At 48.6% G+C, this 18,803-nt stretch overlaps 1 protein-coding gene across 4 annotated transcripts in view; it reads left to right on the plus strand.

Annotated features, from left to right (window-relative positions):
• Window positions 1-18,803, plus strand: part of SH3PXD2A (SH3 and PX domains 2A) — a 234,516-nt gene that overhangs the window by 54,260 nt on the left and 161,453 nt on the right. Inside the window, exon 1 of one of the 4 annotated variants that reach the window (XM_077877768.1) lies at window positions 9,268-9,410. The exons of the other annotated variants lie outside the window; for them this stretch is intronic. Within the exon in view, the coding sequence (XP_077733894.1) occupies window positions 9,315-9,410 (96 nt within the window). The 5' untranslated portion in view covers window positions 9,268-9,314. Of the gene's footprint in view, window positions 1-9,267; window positions 9,411-18,803 lie in introns of those variants that run through there. 4 annotated transcript variants of the gene reach the window in all.

Here is an 18,803-nt window from a genome sequence, read left to right on the forward strand (position 1 = left end):
GGTTTTGTTGGCTTCCTCTGATGGTTTTAACAGTCAAGCTTTGTCCCCTTCCTTTGCCTGGGGGGGTAGGAAACCAGGGTGGAGAGGCAAGAGAATGGCTGTGGGTGCTGTGTGCATGAGCAGACATGTAACTATAAACATCCAGGGTGAGACGCAAGCCACCACATCATTGTAGGCAAAGAAAAGCAAACACACAGGAGAGACAGAAACAGAAAATAAGCAGTTTCTTGAGCTACATACACAAACTGGGCATACCACTGTGTCTGTCTAGCCAAATGAGGCTCTTGCTGCCCTGTTTGTACGCTTGCATGGTGTGTGCAACTCTCTAATATACACAGACATGTTCATACAGCTTCTCTTGCAGTCACCTCCCTTTTTGCCAACTAATTTGGTTAGACTTCTTTTGGTTACAAGTGATAGTTTTATACTCCTACTGGCTCAGACAAATAGGAAACTTGGTTGGAAGGATATACCAGGGAAAGCCATGCAGTTGACCAAATGATGAAAAGGAGAGTGAGTTACTCTCCTCCAGAAACATCTGAAACCACAGCTGCTGTCTCTCTCTCTCTCTGTGTCTGCTCTCTGCTTCTCTCTGGCACTGTCCTCAGATCCCTGAGGAACTTGGCTCTCAACAGCTCCCAAATTTCATATCTTGTGCTTCCCAACACCAGAGAGACTGACTATCCAAGCTTCAAGTTGAAAAATCCCAGGGAAGACTTGGATTGGCCTGATTTGGGTCAGGTGCCCTCTCTGGACCAATCAGTGTGGCCCAGGGTAGAGGGTCATGTAGCACAGACATGACCAGCAGGGGGCCTATGCCTCTGGATCAGAGTCAGGCACCAGACAAAGCAGGATCACCATGAGTTGAACAGCAGCCCTTCCAATACCAGGAAGGGGAAACAGAGGTTCTAGATTCTTCCTTAGAGCTATAAGCCTGGTGTAGGCCAATAAAAACACAAAGAAAAGACACCCACTCCTGACCCTCACAACCAAGGTTCACTCCTTCATTTTCAGGCTTTTGGTGGTGAGTCATCTTGGAGAGGCCAGGCCTGCATGTTTGCCCCCAAGTACCTGACTTTATCCCATTGTCCTTATCACTCTACCTATGGGATGAGCCAAAGGTGAGCCAGCTTCCTGTATTACAATAAAAGGATTTACTTAATCTTAATCCAACAGTATGAGATGGAAATCCACTCCTTACCTTCCTGCCTCTTCCTCCCTTCACCTCCCCCATTCCTGTCCAATCTTCTTGGATCCTTCTGGTATAAACTGGTGGGATTTGCTGATACCCCGTCAATGGATGTAGTGTGCTGGACAGGAAATGATAAGTTAGTTTGGGAGACGGAACCCTGAAAGGACTCATTGATGAGCCAGAGAGGGTCTGAGAGCCAGCGGAAACTCTCAAATCAGAGCTTCCGCCCCCCTTCTGTTCTGCTCTCTTACCCCCTCTCTAGTTACAGAACCTCACAAGAAAGGAATGCTGTTCCCCTTACTTCTTTCTTGCCTGGAGGGCTTATTTCCTGTGTGTTGGGACACACAGCATGGAGCATCTTGTGCCATGTGCTGGCTCCAGCTGTAAGCATGGCCAGGCCTATCTACATGGGTCATTGCCATCCTGTAGATGCAGTTTGGAAAGGGGTTGGGATGATTCTTTGGAATTTAACTTTTAAGCCAAGCATAGCATCTTTGTAAACCCATTTTACAGAACTCATGACATGATGACTTTTAGTGGTGTTCATTTTGGAAAGCCTTTCTTATTTGTCAAGGTTGCTGATTTTAATATGGCAGCTCCTATAGAGGAAGAAGAAATAGCATTGCTAATCCTATCTCTGGTCATTGGTGCCTTCGCCACTGGGCTTTCTGAGCAGCTGTGTGAGAGAGTGGCTTAGAGCTTAGGCACTGGGAACACATTGCCTAAGACTGGTTACTGGCTCTGGTTCTGTGTAACTCTAGAAACAGTCCTTAACTTCTCTAGGTTCTGTTTTCCCATCTGTGGAATGAAGATTTAAATAGTACCCACCCGGTAGGGTTGTTGTGAGGTTTAAATGAGCAAATCTATCTGAGATCTTTGGGAATGGACAATCCCATTGCACGTACCAGGGCAATTGGCCCTGAGGAGGTGGCAGGTAGGGGGAGGCAGGAGCAGAAAGGAGGAGAGACAGTGTCTCTTTGATGTTACCCATGGCATTAATGGGTCTCTTCCCCAGCTCATGCATAGCACTGGGGAAGAGAACCCACAGATAACTCAGTAACTGCCTGTTGTTCTACCCTTATCTGAAGCCTTAGGACTATATACAGAGCTGGTCATTTATCTCGGTATTCTCCTGTCTCCCCCATGCCACCCATACTCTTTACTTACTGGCTACCTGCTCCCTTTGAGGCCCTGGAGTAGGATCACCAGATAAAATACGAGATGTCCAATTAATTTTGAATTTCAGATAAATAATAATAATTATTATTTTTTACTATAAAAGTGTTCCAGGGACAGCCCGGGTGGCTCAGCGGTTTAGCGCCACCTTAGGCCCTAGGCTTGATCCTGGAGATCCGGGATAGATAGGCTTCTCCCTCTGCCTATGTCTCTGCCTCTCTCTCCCTTTCTCTCTGTGTCTCTCATGAATGAATAAATAAAATCTTAAAAAAAGTAAAATAAAATAAAATAAATAAGTGTTCCAAATACTGCATAGGATATACTTATACTAAAAAAAGTGATTCATTGTTTATCTGAAATTCACATTTTATTGTGTGTCCTGTATTTTCAGTTGCTAAATCTGGCAGTCTTACCCTGCTGTGAGTAGTGAGGGTGGAAGTATAAAGATAAATAAGTCAGGCAGGCTCAGGGTAAGAGTAGACTGGCCTCCAGCACATTTTGCACTTCTGCAGGACATAAGTGACACAGCCTAAGGAATGCTAAGTTAAGAAGGACAAGTTCCCTTCCTTCTAGAAATCTGGTGGGAGAAGTAGACTTTAAAGCAACAAAGGCCGCTGTAGATGAAATAAATGCTAGATTAAGGGACAAGCAAAATGCTGTGGATAGAGAGGAAGGAAAGAGCATTCCCCTTGGGAGGAGGGAACAAAAAAGATACCTGTATGGTTCTGATTGGGACAGTAGCCTAAAGTGATATAGCCCCATACCTCCATGCCAGTTTGGGGATCTTTGGTTGTTTTTTTGAGAATTATAGTTATTGGCCTAAGTATGTCCCTAATTTGTTTGTTAATTTGTTTATTCATTTATACCTGCATGCCTGCCTCCTTCTGTCCATTTGTCATCATCCGTCCATCCATCCATCCATCCATCTATCCATCCATCCACCTACCCACCCTCAATCTATCTAATCTAAGTGCCTATCTTCTATGTACTAGGCAGTATGCCAGGCTCTGGGGATTTATTAATGAGCCAAAGCAGATTTGGTTACTGCTTAATTTATGGGACTTATCCCTTAGTGAGATAAGATGGGTTTTAGTTAAAAAAAAATTATATATATATACTATTTCAAATGCTACAAAGAAAAGTACCATAAAGATACTGCAGAGAAACCTTATACTCTGGGATCAAAGCAGGCTTCTCTGAAGAAGTTGTATCTGACAGATCAAGGAGTTATTTTCTCTTCTTTTTGAGATCAGGGATTCTTTTATGCTTCTAATAAAGCAAAAGACTCTCTCCCCAGACAGATGCATGAGTGTACATAGATAATTCCAGTAACCTTTTTGGTCATTCATACCCCCTGAAATCCTTCCAAGGACACCAGGATAAGACCCCCTTTCTCTCCCCATATCGTCTGCCTTCAGCCTTCAGAGCCAGTGGTTTTGTCTCCTCCACACAAGGGGCTATGCCCTGAATGTGGCCCCTCTTCCTGCCCACTGGCAAGCCCCGGGTACAGAGGCTTTATACCTGTGCTGCTCACTGTGGTCGCTGCTCGCTACATGTGGCTATTAACATTGACATTTAAATTCATTAAAAAATTATTAATTTAAAAAAATTAATTAATTTTTAAGAATGAAATTAATTTACTTTCTTGGTCATACTTGCTCTACTGTAAGTGCTCAGTAAGCCACAGTGTCTAGTGGCTACATATGGAGCAGATATATAACTTTTTTATCATGACAGAAGTTTTTTTTGGACTGTGCTGCTTTAGACCACCTGGGACCCGTAACAGGTTTGATCTGGCTTTACACCCACCCCAGAGGGTGGCTCTGCCACCCTCCCAGGCCTTCCCCTGTTGCCCTCGAAAATCTTTAGGGCCCCAACAGGAAGAAGGAGACTATGCACCACCATGATCTGACCCATCAATAGAGCAATTCAATTCAACAACTATTCCAAACACTTCTGGAAACCAGGTCAGTAGCCAGAGAGGGCTCCTAAGGGCATTTCAGATGTTAAGTTGGGAATAGGGAGAAGAGAGGCTCTTGGTCTCCATGTGGAAATTGATTTCTTCTAAAAATAATCCACCACTCAGCCTATCTGACTAGGAAAGGGACCTGTCCTGGAGGGAGCTGTCTGGGACAAGGCCTGATGTTGAGGCCTGTTTGGCCATAAAGCACTTGGATTACTCGGAGGGGCAGTTAAGGGGAGAAGGAGGACGGTGAAGGGCCACAGATGCTCTTAAGTTGGCTTCTCTCTGGCACTGGACCACCTTTCCAGCCTCTGTAAATGTCCTTGCACAGCTCCTTCACTGTTAAGTAGCACCCACCGGGGAAGGACCGGAAGGCTCTCTGAAGGTCCGGCTCCACCGAAGGTTGTTTCACAATCTGACCTACAAGGCAGTGGGCTGCAGTAATTGCTCTGCAAACATTGGCTCTATGCTGCTGCTGGCCTTTTAGTCTGAACTCCGGCCAGTGAGCGCAGAGGGTCAATATTTGAAGAGAGCCAGGAGAGGCCCTTAGGCTTCCCCCACACTGCTTGCAAGATGGAGTTAAGAAGGTTGTTCAGGATTGCTCATGTGCTCTAAAGGATTTAGCTTGTTTTGAAGAGGTTTAATCTCTCTTCCTTATTCATCTCTCTAGACTTTCCACCCACCTACCCCACCTAGAGTTGTACTCACTTTCTAGCTTTCAAATAGCCGGGCTCACATGGATGAACAAGACTATAATCCCTGCATCATTCATTACTGGCCTTGGGACGGGTGTGTATGCATGTGGGGGCGTATTCTGAAGTCATCTGTAGAGCATTATAGGATCACTGCATTTTTAGAAGGATAAGAATTCTATTCTATTCCCCTCACTTGGCAGGTAAACATCTGTGTTCATCTTTCTACTTATTACACTGATAATGTGGTTTAGTTTTTGTTTTGTTCAGCTTTGTTTAGTGTAGTCCAAAGCTTTGCTGTAGTTTGGTTTGATGTTCAGAGCAGACCTCAGCTGAGGTCAGACTGGAGGGACAGAGTAGGGGTAGCAGATCTTGATGTGCACCAGGGGCCAACCTGACAGCAGAAAAGGGGAAGGGAGAAGTAGCTCTTCTGCAGTCTCTTTTAATCATCAAGGCAATCTCTGTGTTGTTTGAAGTCTTTGACCCTAGAGTAAAGGCGGCGGGGCAAAGCCTGGGGAAGTAACTTGCCAAGTTCTAAGAACAGTTTTGTTCCAAGGATTGTAGAGAGTTCCAGTGCTGGGCATGGCAGTGCAAGCTCCAGCAATGCGGTGAGCTGTGGATCATTGTGATTGCTCACATACCCTGGACAGAGAACATTGGTCTTGACTGAGGTCAGTCTCCAGTCCCAGGAATGTACAGAGAACCTCACGTTGTTTGCCATGGCAACAATGGGAAACACCGTGACCATTCACAGAGGGTCGCTAAGTAAATGGTGGTATTCTCATAGCACTTTGTACAACGGTCAAAACAAACAAGATTGATCTCAATTCCATGGATAGATCTCCAAGAAACATTAATTTTTAATGAATGACCACTGCGGATTTCAAACAATCTGGCATTTTTGCAAAAATAACAGCAAGATGTGCTTTTGCAAGGACATATACAGCCTAAGTATATAAATATTCTTTAAAGATCTGGAAGGATGCACTTCCAATTGGTAATAAAGTTATCTCTGGAAGATGATTGGGGACATCAATGAGAAGAGGATCTTGGTCAAAGGGAAAACTTACCCTTATTTTTAATGTTTTACCTTTTTTAAAAAGGAGAATGTATTCATGTATTATTTACAATGTTAATTTTTTAAAAAAGATTTTATTTCATGAGAGAAACAGAGAGAGAGAGGCAGAGACATAGGCAGAAGGAGAAGCAGGCTACCCACTAGGAGCCCGATGGCGGACTCAATCCCAGGACCTAGAATCACGCCCTAAGCTGAAGGGAGATGCTCAACCGCTGAGCCACCCAGGCATCCCACAATGTTAATATTTAATAATTAAAAAGATGCCTATGGGAGAAGGTGGGAAGAGTGGGAGGTCTAAAATAAAGTATATGTCTCATGGTCATTATAGTATAATGGGACAGAAAACACACAAGTAAAAAAAATAGACAGGAAGAGCATATCTAACAAAAGAAAGAAAATGACAATAATTGTTAAAATCACATTACCTCATACTTCCTGAACCATCATTCTAAATCATTCCTATGGAATGTAACTGGTTAGAACCCATTACAACAAACCCCAGAGACCAGTTCAAATTATCTTGTCAAACTGGAATCTTGTATTCAAATATTGCTCAAAACACACTCAGAGCTGCAGGGTCCTGGGTGCAGGGCAGGTCCTCCATAGCCAGTATTATTGGGGTCCAAGGCCAGCTCCAGCCCTTACTAACTGAATATAACCTTTGGTGAGTTCTTTAACCTCTCTGCACGTTGGTTTTCTCATCTGTATAGTGAGGGTAATGCAAATACCTGCCTCATGGGGTACTACTAAGAATGAAATAAGTCATGTAAAGAAAGCCCACAGAGTAATGACCAGCCTGGACACTCTGGACAGAGAACCTGAAAGCTCAGCAGGTAGGGCCACAGGAACATTAACTCAGGAAATAGCTGGAGAAGCCCACTCCCCATGCAGGTGGAAGCTTCTTCCTGTGTCCCACTGATAATAGGCCTCACAGTCATCACAGTCATCCTGTAGCTCAGCCTGCCTCCAGGCAGGTGGCAGTGTTAAGGGTTTCCTAGATTAAGCTCTCCACCTCTAAAAAGCGATTACCAAAGTACCTCCCTCCCCAAAACACTGTTAGGAAAATAAATAATTATTAGTCGCTCTTTTTCCTTGCTCTTGGAAGGAAGCATCTTTTAGATTCCTGATGTAGCACATGGGGAATCCGGGGGAGCCCTCTGGGGATTCCAGTAGCTCTTGGGAATTCCATGGCTGGCTTCCCTCCCCTCAGGGAGCTGGCTCCTGCTTTAACTACTGCCTTTCATCTTGCCCCTGTGGCCTGAGGGTGAACTCCAGCTTCCTCTCACTCCTGGTTTCTCCTCTGCCAGGCTCTACTGTTGGTGGGGGTGGGGATGAGGGAGTGCTAAGGGTATCTGTTCTCCAGGGAAGGTTGGGAGAGGAAGGCTTGGTGAAATGTTACTTCCAGGCCAGCTCAGGATGGAATGAATCCTGGGCTTCCTTGGTACCCCACTAGTGACCCCTTCTTGTGCAGCTTCCCTAATCCTGTGGTTTCAGAAATAACCCTGTATGCCTCCCAGGTCCAGAATAGATGGAGAGGGGGGTGGGGTAATGGTGGTGGACTTGGGGCAGAGTACAGAGGGGGACAGCCTCACACAATGGTGTATAAAGGGAAGTAAGAGGAAAGAGCTTGGGCTCTAGTGGAGCCTGCCATCAGAACTTTCCAGCCAAGTAAAGCCTAAAGATACAAAGAGAAGGAGAGGAACTCCTCTGACTCTCTGAAGCTGCCCAAAGTTGTGGGATACTCACTGTGCTGCAGGTGTCCCTGGGAAACTAATCTTTTCCTATACAGATAAGTAAACTCCATCTGTGAGCACCTTCTTTGGTACCTGTGTGTATTTGCAAAGGGTGTTCTTAGCAAATGGTCTATAGGTGACCCAGGCACATGCCTCCCAGGGAGTTCAAGGGACACAGGCCCTCTCAGATGAGACCCTCACTTGTGACTGCACCACAAGGCCGGGAGCCATCTCTACCATTGCTAATTGTTCATTCCCTCCCTGTGCTGGGGTGGGATTTTCACAGGGTGAGGAAGCTCCTTTGTAGACATGGGAAAAATTGTAAGAAAAGCTAGAATGTCCTCTGGATATTAAATCTTGGCATTATTTCCTTGTGTGTAACCTTCTGGGTGAAGTCTTGTGAATACGGATGGATGGAGACAGTTCAGGAGGCCACCTGCTCTTCTAGCAACAGTCCTACAGGGCTGATGAAAATGTGTCTTTCAAGGAGAGAACTCCACAGTGTGCCAATATCACAATACAAGAAGTACGTGCTTGCCAACCAGTGTTAACCATGCCTGCTGGGTGGAATTGTGAGTTTTATAACCAGAAGGCCCTTAGAGATCCCCTACCAGGACAATACATATCTAGAGGTCACACTGCCACTTTCCAGCCTCATGCCCACAACAGACATCATTAACTGATCATGGCATGTTCCCATCCCACATCTATGGCAGACATTCATCGATATGAGCTCAGACATGGTCTCAGAATCCTTCTAAAAAAACGAAACCAAATACCTTCAGAGAGAGACTACCTGTCAATTGGCAAAGGCACCTTGAGTGAAAATTCTTGGTTACCCTCTGATGTAGTCTTTTTCCTTTTGCTTGACCGATAAAGAAGTGAGGCTGCAGCAGGGGAAGTGACTTGTCCAAATTACAAGGCCATTGAGTGACAGCAGGACTAGGACTCAGGCACCCTAGCCTCTAGTTCATATGAGTCTGGAATTCTGGCTTCCCATCCAGAAGTCCTCTTTCAGTTTTTGGCTGAGGAGGATAAGAGCACCCTGTTGCATCACTGAGAAAGCTCCTGGTGGGAGAGGAGTTATTCACCCTCCCCAGGGAGAAGAAGCCCATGAGAAGAGTGGAAGACTTCTCTCAAGCTCCCAGAGAGGTCAGACAGCAGGTCCTTCACAGGATCGGCTGCTTCCTGGAGCTCAACCCATATGTCCTGCCCACCTCCGCCCACCTCTCTTGGGTAATAAACCTCAGCTCTGCCAGAGGCAGCATCTGAGTCAGGCCACACCACCTGCGTGACTGCTTGGAGCTGTACACCCTGTTTTCCCGGCATCAGGTGTCATGTCAGGGTGTGTTCGGGTGGTACATCAGGGAGGCCTGGAGTGTGGTTGCTGCTTGTCACCTCCTGCCTCCTCTGGCCTCAGGCCCAAAGGTCTGACCTAGAAAAATCTCTTCCCCACCGGGCCCCCAGCTACCCACTTTGGATGAGCAACAGGAAAGTTGGCTGGACAGTGAGTGGGGGACAGCGTCCCCCTCCAAACTGGAGAATGAAGGGATGGAAGATCTTTGGTGGTGGCCAGGTGAGTGTTGTGTGAGTGTGTATGTGTGTGTATGCTCTCTGAAGCCTTCAGCTATGACCAGGGCACTCCCTTCCCTCAGGAGAGAACTTCGAGTGAATCCTGGCACCTTTGGAGGAGTACTTAGTACTGGGGACCTCGCAGGAGAAAGTTGGGGTCGTCCTGGGCAGAAAAGCCAGGCCCACAGCCTTGGCCTAAACCTGAGCCACCAGCTGGTGGAAGAATCAGGGCAGGGCAGAAGGTGCAGAATGAGTGAGCAACCCAAAGGGTAGACCACTGCCATCAGGCCCGCACCCCGTGGGCATCCTGGCTGGCTTGTCAAGGCAGCTCCCGGCTCTGGGCCTGGAGATCCTGGCATACTTAAACCCCTTCATCCCATGGTAACAGTTGGTTTTGCTTTTGACTCATGTGAAACTAGACATGTGGGACAGCCAGGGTGAGCTGTGGGAGCTTGAGTTATGGGCTCGAGGGAAGACGAGAAGACTGTTTGTTCTTTACCTCCCTGCCCAGAAAGTGAACTGCCACCAGCTGGGTGACCCAGAGTGCCTCATAAACTCCTCACCACCCTGGCTGGACCTTAGCCCCCATGTGATTTTAGGTGCTGTGATTCGTACATCTCAAGGATGTTCCCTCAGACCAGGCTGTTCTAAGAGTTGTTGGAGGATAGACTCTTGTTTCCTTTATATCCTCGATTTAGCTGGAGCCAAGGAAGAAGGGTCTTAGGTTCCTCAGAGACCCCCACAGTGGGGTGAATTCAGGCTCTCCAAAAGAGGTTGTGGGATTCTTGATGCCAAATTCCTGGCTCTCTGAGTGCGGCAGTTTCTTGCTTGATGGAAAGCTTAGGCTTTGTTATCAGACAGACCAACAAGGGTGTGTACATGGGTCCCACCAGCTGGGTGACCCCAAAAAGTTACCTGGCCTCCAACAGCTATGGAATGGCTCTCAGGACAGAAGCAGCCTCAGAGTTGTGAGATTTCTGGGAGATAAGGCCCAGGAAGCCTTCCCCACTGAGCCCAGGGCAGATACAGAGAATTGTCAGGCTGGTAGTCATGCTTGATGTTGCCTGTGGCCCCTCGGGAGGAGGGCAGGGGCTCTGTGGACACCATGTCTGTCCAATTTGGATGAAGGGAACATTTTCCCAGCCATAAGGTCCTGGGCACCCCTAAGCTGAGGTAAATGAATGTTGCAGAACTGGCCAGTCAATGGCCCTAAATGCCAACCAGGGTTTGGCTCCATCTGCTAATTAGGGAGCATTTAGTTGGTGCCCACTAGAACACAGTGGCCAGTTCAGCCACACTGGAGTCTGAACTCAGTGCTGGCAGCAGGGTGGGGAGGAGGCTGGGAATGGGCAGGCACAGTGGTGTCCCTAGGGCTAAATAGACCACATTCAGATATACCCTCAGGGGGAAAAAAAACCAAACAGGAAAAAGGAGGCTGCTGTATGGGCTGGAGTTGAGATGCTTGCAGAGAGGGTGGTTCTGGCATGTGACAAGCAGCCATTCTTCCTACTGAGACAGTGCCGGCTGGTCTCCTGAAGGCATCTCCGATGAAGGCCAGCCTGTCTGGCTCCTCAAGGAGATGGGCTCCACTCTTCATTTTGGAACCTCTCGAGGAGGACCCCCCACCAGTGGGAAAGTGAAGGGAAACTGTGTGTGCCTGTTGTGGTGCTGGGCCATGCCTACTTCTTCCATCCTACAGTGCAGTGGGGCAGGGACCGAGACAGGGGAGACAGGCCAAGACATCTACCAAATGTAGGACTCAAAACTGAGATTCTCTCCATCAGTGTGTATGTTTTTTGGTGCAGCATAGGTTTCTTGGCTATGTAGTCGAGAACCAAGGCAGTGGAGGGTAGAGTTGCAGAGCCACCCTCCCTGCAAGTGGGCGAGCCAGGATTTAGACTGGGCAGTCTGGTTTTGGAATCCACATGCTGAATCCCCTCTGTCCATTGTCATGTGTAACTTAGATGTGGCCCCTCTGTAGGCCAGAGCACTGCAGAGCCCCCTTGGGAGCCCTTGGCACCTCAGAGAGGAGACTGGTCCTCTCCCGCCCTTGTCAGGAAGGCTTTTGGCTACAGAGCAGACGGGGTCAGGCTGCCTGCTGGAGGGGTTGCTGCCCTGACCCTGTGCCCAAGCTGGGGAGGAAGGCTTTAGGCTGAGCAGAGAGGGAAAAAAAAAAATTGTCAGTTTCTGTGCATTTGCTCATTTCCTTTGTTCTTCTTTTGAGTCTTGGATTCTTCCTGTGGTGTTCTCTCTCCATCTCCCTCTTTTTTTTTTTTTTTTTTAATGGATGTCTTTTTTTTTCTTTTTTTTTAGATTTTATTTTTTTTTTTTTAAAGATTTTATTTATTTATTCATGAAAGATACAGAGACAGAGAGAGGCAGAGACACAGGCAGAGGGAGAAGCAGGCTCCATGCAGGGAGCCTGATGTGGGACTTGATCCCGGGACTCCAGAATCATGCCCTGAGCCGAAGGCAAAGGCAGGCGCTAAACCACTGAGCCACCCAGGGATCCCCTACATCTCCCTCTTTTTCTGGTTTCTCTCTTTATCTCTGTCTCTCTGAGGGTTCCTGAGTCTGAGCCTTCCCAAGACTCTTCTCTGGCGGCATTTTCTTTCTCTCACTCTGGTATGTCTTTGTCAGTCAGGGTCTCTCTCCCCCACCACATTGCCGTCACATTCTGAGCAGGATTCTGGGAGCAGGGCAGGGCAGGACAGGACCCTGGTCTGTATAGGGGTCACTGACCTAATAAGCCAGAGGCTTGACAAGTCTGCAACCTTGGAGGTCAAAGCCTGTGGGGGGGAGGGAGGCTGCTTCCCCTTGTCAGGGGAGTATTTGGCCTTGGCCTCATAGTTAACCTTTCCACAGTCATTCCTTTTGGAATTAGGCAACAGTCTTAGCACCCTGGTGGGAGGCTGCCCTATCTCCACAAGGCACCTCTGATGGCCAGCCTTTGGCTCTTCCCTTCCCAGAAAAGACATGACTGCAGTCCCCCTTCCCTGGGCCGGCTGTGCCTAGGTCCCATTGGCTGTGAGGGTGCTGGCAATGCTCTCAGCCCCCACCCAGGCTGCTCTAGAGAGTGGAGCCCTGGGTCCCCGTGGGTAGGGCTGGGGACATGGCAGGCAAGGACCTTAGGCTGGCTCTTCCCCTTCCCTGGCTGAACAGAGGATCCCCTGGGTCTGATCTATCTGTTCCATCACCTAATCCCTCCTCACTCCATGCTACCTGTTCCTCTAAGGCCACACCTGCCCCAAACCTGTCCCTGCTAGAAATAGCTGGGCAGGATAGGGAGCAGCCCTTGTAGGGTCAAGCTGGTCCCCAAAATAGCTCACCAGCTGTAGGTGATCTGGGTAAGGGAGAGCATTGGCATAGGCTTGGGGCAGGGTTCTGCTCTCCTTTGGACATCTTCTCTCAGAAAGGGGCTGTCCTCTGGTCCGAGTCTCTGTCATCACCTACGGGTGGTTAGAGGATGAGCACCTGTTACGGGCAAGTCACTGGGTTCAGGGTGGGGCTGTCCATGAGCTGACCCATTGGCTGCCCTGCAAGGCATCTCCACTTATAAGTCATGCATATGCTTGCCCCTCCGCAAGTACCAACCCCAGCTCCTACCTAGACCCCTCGCCACATTCTCCAACCCCCCCACATCCCTCTCCTTCCTTCTTCCTCCTCTCTTTTTCCGCTCCCCCCCCCCCCCCCCCCCCGCACTGTCTCTTGGCCCCTCAGCCAAACCCTCCTTATTCCTCAGCTGCATCCATGGCATTCTTACCGGGACTCTCAGTGCTCCAGCTGGGCCCTTCCAGCTGCTTCTCTGCATTGCAGCCAGTCAGCTTTTAGCTTTTCTATTCTGTTGTTTATTTTTAGTTACGAAATGGTTTAATCCTACAGAAAATAATATAACATATCAGTGGGCCTACCTGCCAAATCTAACAAATGTTCCAGTTTTGCCACATTTGCCTGATACTTTTTTTTTATTGAGGTATACTTGACCTCAGATAGTTTCTAAAAGAAAGACAGACGGTGGTGCAGTTTGAGGAGGTGTCTGGAAATTGCTAGATTCCCTTCCTCTGGCCTTGGGTTCTACTTAAGTGGGTCCAGGAGAAAGGCGGGCTTTAGGTCAACTGAGAAGGTAGTGCGGGCAGGGAGATGAGCATGAGCAAAAGCGTGGAGGCAGGACTGTCTCGGGCACACGTGAAGGTCAGGGAGATTCCTGCTTCTGTGGAGGGAGAATTGGAAAGGGAGGTAGGCCTGCACACAGGCGCCTGACAGTCCTCAAGCAGCCAGCCCCTGCTCTCTTTGCATCTCCTTCTCTTTCTGCACCTGTGCTAGGTGGACAGCTGCCACATTTATGAGGTCTCTGGGAGGAAGGCATCACTTAGGTCAGCAGTGGGCTGCCGTCTAGGCACCAGGGCTGGAGGGCACCGTGCTCTGCCAGGGGACTTTTTCCTCTTGTGTTTCCCAGTTCCCTGGCAGAAGTAGTGCTCTCCCCACAGGAAAGCCTGATTAAGCAGTGCTGGCCCCGGAGCCTGGGAAGCCCGAGGCCCCTCTGATGGCTTGCCTCACCACCTGGGCTGCTTTATCAGGGTCCCCCTGGCAACTGTGCCTGAATTTTCATTTTTGCTTTGGGGATTTTTCTTTTTCCATCTGCACACCACCTTCCCTTCACCTTCCGCAAATGTGAAGGGACGCCAGGAAGCTCTTGTCCTAAAGAGAAGTTCCAAGAAAAGACTCCTGTGGGCTGAAGGGCCAATCTCAGTGACCAAGGAGGAAGCTCTCAGGAGAAAGGATGCAGTGTCAGCCCTTGTGGCCATGAGGCAAAGTCAGGGTACTTGGACTGCCTGGGTCAGCTATTAGGAGTGCCTAAAGTGCCAAAGGATTCAAACCCAGTTGGGATCACCCAAGACCTGGCCAGTCATGTCCTATATCCAACCCAATAGTAAGTCAATACGTTCCATTTGACCTCCCTCAAAATGCAGCCAGGCTCTGCCTCCTTCCTCTCCATCTCCTGTGTCCCGATGCTGGTCTAGTCCTGTCACCTTTGTCCAGGACACCTGGACAACTGAACTGGCCTCCTCAGGAGTCTCCCCACTCTCACTCCTGTTTTTCTACCAACCAGGGTGATCCTTAAAAACATAAGTCAGGGCAGCCCGGGTGGCTCAGTGGTTTAGTGCCTCCTTCAGCCCAGGGTGTGATCCTGGAGACCAGGGATCGAGTCCCACGTTGGGCTCCCTGCATGGAGCCTGCTTCTCCCTCTGCCTCTGTCTGTTCCCCTCTCTCTCTCTCTCTGTGTGTGTGTGTGTATGTCTCTCATGAATAAATAAATAAAATCTTAAAAAAAAAACAAATCAGTTCATATCACACCCCTGTTTAGAACCTTCTTGAAGAAAAAAAAAATAGAACCTTCTCGAAGTCTCCCTTTCTTTTGGGAATCAGCTCCCAACTTCTTACCCTGCCCCCAAGCCCTGGGTGGTGGCCTCCTGCCCCTTATCTGCTCTTCTAGACTTGTCTCCTGCATCTTCCTTTGCTGACTCTATCTCACTACTCACCCACTTGCTCCTGGGACACCAAGCACAGTGCTGCCTCAGGGCTTTTCCCTCTTCTTAGAAACTTCCCCCAAATTTTCAAGCAGCTGACTCCTGGGCACTCTAGCTTCAATTCACATGACATCTCCTAGAAAGGCCTTCCTTGACCACTTCCTCAGAGAGCCTGCCAGCCCTGTCGCATTGTTACATTTCATTGTCTTCACAACACTTATTACAATCTGTCATGATCTTGTTTGAGTCTTTGTCTACTCACTTTCTATCTCTTCCCCACTAGAGTGTGAGCTCTGGGGGAGCAGGATCTTGCCTGCTCCTTAGCTTGTTTTCCCAGGGCCCAGAACAGTGTCTGACATATAGCAGTGCTCAGGAAATTGTTGTTGAATGAACACCTGAATGCATGGTGAGCTAGTACTGAGTGTAGGGAATGGGGTGCCAGACCTACACCCCCCCTCTTCTAAAGGCAAGTTCTACAATTTAGCTCCAGTTCCTCCTCCTATTTGTCCTCCTATTTGTCTGTCTTCACGGAGAGGCTGTACTTGCCATGAGGACACCTCTAAAGATTAGCTGGAACCCTTATAGCAAAGAACAGCCAGAGTTTTCCACTGCTAGTATGCGCAAAAACTACTTAGATGCTGTCAAAATGCAGATTCTGATTCAGTAGGTCTCCCTGGGGTTGAATTTTTGCATTTCCACCAAACTCTCAAATGATGATAAGATTAGTCTCAGATCACACCTTGCATCGTGAGGACATAGTGTGTTGGAAGGATACATTTGAGATCCATCTCTTATTTTCTCTTCCTTTTGTCCAAATGTGATTTTTCCCCTAATTGGTCCCAGGCTTTGTGACTGCATGGGAATTTGGCCTGGTAAATTTGGGATCTGTATGAGGAATGCTGTTCCAGCACTTCCCAGAAACTGGCAAGAGTGGTGTGGACTGCCTCAGAGGTGGTGGGTTCCCATCATTGGAAATGTTCCTGTGAGCAGGGGTGTAGATGCCTGTGTGGGGAGGAGGGCCCTCCCTGCAATACAACTCTGTGTCTCTGTGTGCCTTCTACAAGCCTAGGGAACAAGGATCTCAAGTTGGGGCTCATTCACCTGTGGTGACTTTTACAGGTCATCTGGCAATTCCTCAATCCCCACCCTCGTTAGGCCACCTTTCCTTAGTACTTAGCATTCTAAGTGCTGTATGTGTGATTTTGTGGATAGGTTAGGGGGAAGAACGGTGACGGCTTGGCTTCGGGTATAGTTCAATCATGTAGGGGATGTGATGCTTGACTTGATTGGATCGGTGGTGGGCGAAGGGACATGTTTTATATTAAGTCTTCCCTCTTTCAATTTGGTTCACTAGACCATGACTGAGCTCCTTGTATTAGTCAGGACAGGCTTATACCGTGTAACAAATCTCAGTGACTCATTATAATAGAGGATTTTTTCCTGCTCATAGATCCAAACTGGTTCACGGAGGGCTGCGCTCCAAGTTGTTATTCCGGGACCCAAACTCTTCCATTTGGGGACTTCACCCACCATCCCCATGGATCTCTGTATCCAGTCAACAGGAGAGGGAGGATTGTAGGGAGATTTTATAGGTTGTCTGGAGGAGGTACATGTCATCCCTGTTCATATTCCACTGGTCAGAATTCAGTCACATGACCGTACCTCCCAGCAAGGGAGGCTGGGAAATGTAGTCTAGTTGTAGTCCAGCTATGAGTCAGATGCTATGATGGACAGTGAGCATATCAAGGCACAGATGTTGTTTACAAGAAATGTACAAGCCTATGAAAGGCAGCATGTGTGTAAACAAATAATTGCAATATAGCGGTAAGTACAGTTCTAAAAATATGACTAAACTACAGAAGCAATGTAGAGGAGAAAGTAAATGAAAGATAAACCTGTGCAAAGGCCTCAGAGATATTGACAGCAAGAGCTCACATGGGGTGTGGAATTCTATGCAAAGGCACACAATAGCATGAATGGGGACCTGCATCTTATATCCAGGGAAGATTGCAGGCAGGCCATGCAGTGTGTGGGGATGTGCAGAGGTAGCAGGACATGTGACTGGAGAGGCAAGTTGGGGCAGACGTCATGAATAGGCTTGTGTTCCTGGGAGGCAGAGAGCCAACAAAGGTTAAGAAGCCAGAGATAAAACCATTGGATGGGAGCAGATGACAGCAGCATTGGAGATGGTGCAACTTAGCACTCTCTTCACTGGAACCCTCAGAGGAGTTTCACATGTTTCTGTCTCTTATGTTGTGAAGTTTCTAATGGAAGAAAATAGTTGCAGGTGTGGGCAGGCCTGCCCAAGTCACCTGGTGTAGAGTGCTCCTGGCCAGAACTCCCTTGGCCTGCCTGGCTTTTGCCAGGTCAGCCTGACAGCCTAAGGTCTTTCTGGGGCTTCCAGTACCTTTGAAGAAGCTTTTAAGCACCCTTCCTGAGTTTTAGGATGGCCCAACCAATGCTGGTGCTGATCAACAGCACTCCCAAGCACAGGAGAGGCAAGCTATTGGGAAGCCAGGGTTCCATATTGACCAGGGCAAGGCCATAGGAAAGAGCTGTACTCTGCCCAGTGACACCAGCCTTCTTCTATAGCCCATTCTTTTGTTTTTTCCCTTTTGCACAAGACTTTATGAGGGTGGAGAAAGATGAGGGTGGGTCTGGAAATAGCCTGACCCATTTTTATTCCAACACAATGGGGGAAGAAGTGTTTGGAGAAGAGGATGGAGGAAGGGAAAGACATTGGATTGTCGATTAGAAGCATCCCACTTGTCTTCTCTCTGAGAGAGTTATGTTAGGGAGTCTGTTGGGGACCAGCTCTGGAATCTCACTGCCTTGAACAGTAGCCTGGGTCTGGGACTGCCAAAGGTCTGCCTTGGTCTCATCTCTGCCAAGAACATGCTGTCTTTTCCCCAAACTTTGGTCAGAATTTGATCCCATGGTGGCTAGGACACTTCGAGGATCACAGTTCTGGGCCACCTAGAGGGATGATCAGGATAAAAAGAATTGACAAACACTGGGGTTGGGTGTGTGGTTCAGCCAGAAAGAAGGTCAGTCAGAAGGTGGAAGTGTGTTCTTTCGCCTTCCTTCTTCACCTTCTTCTCACTCTTTGTCATGGTTGTGGAGGTGGTTATGGAGGAGGGGAGGGTCAGGCAGCTTGGGGCCAGGGGAGGGGCTTAGAAACCTTAGGAGGGTCTCTGATGAGGCCAAGGGATAGATAGAGATCCCACCCCCACCCCAGGAGGAAACAGAGTGACCTCAGCCAGGACCCTGCTGGAAAACACAGACATACACGCACAAACATACACACACCCCAGTGTGGGCAGGCTCTTCTTAGGCTGGCCTCATCCTCTGTGGGGAGGCAGATGTCTTTGGCAGTCTGTCCCCACACAGATGTCTCTTTCACCACTGCTCCATCACATGTATTGGCCAGATTTATCTTTCTAGAATCCCACTTCCACTGGGTTACTCCTGCTCAGCGTCCTCCAGGGCTCCCTCTTGCCTGGAAGAGGAAGTGCAAGCTCTTCCTCTCAGTCTCAGATGACCCCTCCAGCCCCACCCCCTCACACTGCCCAGCACTCCCTGTCCTGGCGGTAGCACCTGGCTCCTCCAGCCATGCACTTTCCTGGGGACCAGAGGAAAAAGGAGTAACAAGCAGCCAGGGGCTGACACACTGTGGGTGTTGGGAGGGGCCGGGGTGAGCTCCAGTTCCGCAGTAGGAAACCACACCTCAGGCTTGAGTCCAGGGGAAGCTCTGCCCCTCCTACCTGAAACCAGGCTCATAGCTGACTGAATCCAGCGTCTCTGACCTCACCCTGGCAGCCCCCAGCTTTCCAGGTGATTAGCTGCCCTACCATCACCCTCTTCCCTCT

The sequence above is a fragment of the Canis aureus genome, chromosome 29 (genome assembly GCF_053574225.1).
Source record: "Canis aureus isolate CA01 chromosome 29, VMU_Caureus_v.1.0, whole genome shotgun sequence".
Classification (NCBI taxonomy): Eukaryota; Metazoa; Chordata; class Mammalia; order Carnivora; family Canidae; genus Canis; species Canis aureus.